General features: G+C 26.8%; 1 protein-coding gene across 1 annotated transcript in view; it reads right to left on the reverse strand.

The window, feature by feature from the left end:
- Positions 1 to 4: 4 nt before the first annotated feature.
- Positions 5 to 2,497, reverse strand: part of LOC108573284 — a gene marked incomplete at its 3' end in the record, with an annotated part of 7,244 nt that continues 4,751 nt past the window's right edge. The window contains exons 3-5 of the mRNA XM_017935685.1: positions 1,788 to 2,088; positions 1,449 to 1,657; positions 5 to 1,279 (exon numbers count right to left, since the gene is read on the reverse strand). Of these exons, the coding sequence (XP_017791174.1) occupies positions 5 to 1,279; positions 1,449 to 1,657; positions 1,788 to 2,088 (1,785 nt within the window). The remainder of the gene's footprint in view (positions 1,280 to 1,448; positions 1,658 to 1,787; positions 2,089 to 2,497) is intronic.

Genomic DNA, 2,497 nt, shown 5'->3' on the forward strand with positions numbered 1-2,497 from the left:
AAATCTTTTCATGCCCATAGTTAATGACTTTATTTGAGCGTTTTTTTTTTCTTAAAGGTTCTGCATTCTGTTTTAATGCATGCAAACTATTATTATTTTCATTATTGGCATTAGAAACTGCTGATAAAAAATAAAATTTATCTGATATTGTATGCTGTTGATTTCCTGTTGGAGTATTTGTTGTAGTAATTTTCGATCTATCAAGCACAGAACATTTATTTTCTGCTGAGTCTTTGTATTCCATAGTTTTACAATTTGAGTCTTTAGTATATATAGAATCTTGCTTATCAGTCATTAATTTACTAAAAATTGCAGTTGATATAGGAACAAGAATAGGAATAGGAATTGGTATGGGTATAGGTATAGGATATGGTACAAGAAGTGTAACAGGTGGCAAAAGTGTTGTAGATAATGAATTTAAAGATTGAGCTTGATTGAATTCCTTAGATGAAGAAGTTCTTGAAGAGACATTATTTTCCTTTTGATATTTTGTTTGGCTAGATTCATTTGTACAAGATTTAGACAAAACTGGAATATCCTGATGCAATACAGGTGCTGTTGAATGTGCAAACCAAGATGATGATTGTAGCATATTTTCTGAGAAATTACAATGTTCTTTTTCTTGATAATTTTTCATGTTTCTTATATGTATATTCTTTTCTGAAAATGTGTTATTATTTTGATGATTATGTGAATTATGGTTTATAATGTCTATTGTGTCACATTCCTTTTTGAAATTTTTATACTTCAAGTCATTTTTTTCTAAATAACTTACTCTACAATAAGTTTCATTATTAACAGAATGACAAAATTTGTTTTCTCCATTTACTAAAAATTCTTCCTTAATATGTTCATTAATATTACTTTCATTAATTTCAGTACAAAAGTTTCCTTTCCTTTTATTACAGTGGTTCATTTTTGCACATTTTTTTACATTAATTGAATCTTTTTTTCTACATACTCTTTGATTAGATTCCACTAATTTCTCAATATTATTTTGTTCTATTTCTGTTGTTCTATCATCATGAAGACATGGAAATAAATTAGATGTGACATGTTCATCACTTAGACATGTATCCTCTGTAGAACTATTTAATGGTGATTGGCAACTTCGAAACCACAGCTCAGGTGTTATTAAACTACTCTTTTCTGTGTCATGGAAAGAAGCATTATTTAAACCTTGTAGCATTAAGTGAGTTTGAGTTTCATGACAAAAGATATTCATTTTATATTGATTCAAACACTTATCACTACAAAATTGAAGTTGACTTTCACTATCCTAAAAAGACAATACATTTAAAAATTATATAATGCACTAAATATTATTTACTTATGGTATAACATAAAATTTTGAATTTGTGTTGCTAAAAAAAATTCCTTGTATCATCAATTATTTTATTTCACTTACATCTTCTTATCATTTAATATTTTATATTTAATTTACGTACCTGAAAGTCAACATAACTAATTGGATTTCGCATATGTCTACACCAATCACATGTCTTTACTTGTTTAAAAGCTGCTTTTCTGCCAGCTGCAATACATGCTTCGCTACAAAAATGTCCCAAAGTATTCATCATATTATACGAAAGAGAACTGGATCTTTCTGATTCAAATATTTGAGTAATTCTACCACACCAAGAACACGACATATTATCTGCAACATAATACAGATGTGTTAAAAATATTGTAACAAATTTATTTACAATAAATTGAAAACAATTGGAATATATTAAATTGAAAAAGAAATTTTCTTTATACATATAATTCACATATATATATATTACCTGAGCAAGTAGGATTTGAATAATTTTTATATGAAAATTTGGGTATAGGATCAAGCGATACATTTTCCAAAGATAAAGAAGGTGTTAATAATTGTCCACTTATGGACATTAAACTATTAGTAGAATAAGGCAATGGTATACTGGAAACTCCAAAAAATGAATTAGATGTATTCACTGATGTTGGAGATCCATTATGTGTAGATGTAAAATGATCCAAATTTAAAGTTCTTGTGCAAGCACTATCTACTTTGTCATAGCCATACCATCCCAATAATTCACTCATTGTAGTTGCTGCGTACTCCTATGAAAAAATAGTTCAATATATTTTTTTAATGTAAAACCTGGTTTTATTATCACTATTGAGACCACTTGAAAGATATAATTTTTAAGGAAAAATAAAAGTTGTAAGAACAAGTATTTTATTCAAGATAAATTTCATTTCTTTATAGATTACTAATACATAATTGAATGTTCATTAGTACAAAATGATGCATCTTTGTTTTATTTTGAAAACTGTCAGATACTTCTGCTCAACCCTGTACAAATGGTAACATTATGTTTAACTGTGTTATATACTTTCTTATTTCACGAATACAATCGTTAATTTCTTAACCAAAATTGTGCAAAAAAAAAATTGGCACCAATATTAAACATTATTGAAATTTAAAATTTTAAATCAATATATTTTCCAATTTCCAAAAATAAAATTC

The sequence above is a fragment of the Habropoda laboriosa genome, unplaced genomic scaffold (genome assembly GCF_001263275.1).
Source record: "Habropoda laboriosa isolate 0110345459 unplaced genomic scaffold, ASM126327v1 scaffold20, whole genome shotgun sequence".
Lineage (NCBI taxonomy): Eukaryota > Metazoa > Arthropoda > Insecta > Hymenoptera > Apidae > Habropoda > Habropoda laboriosa.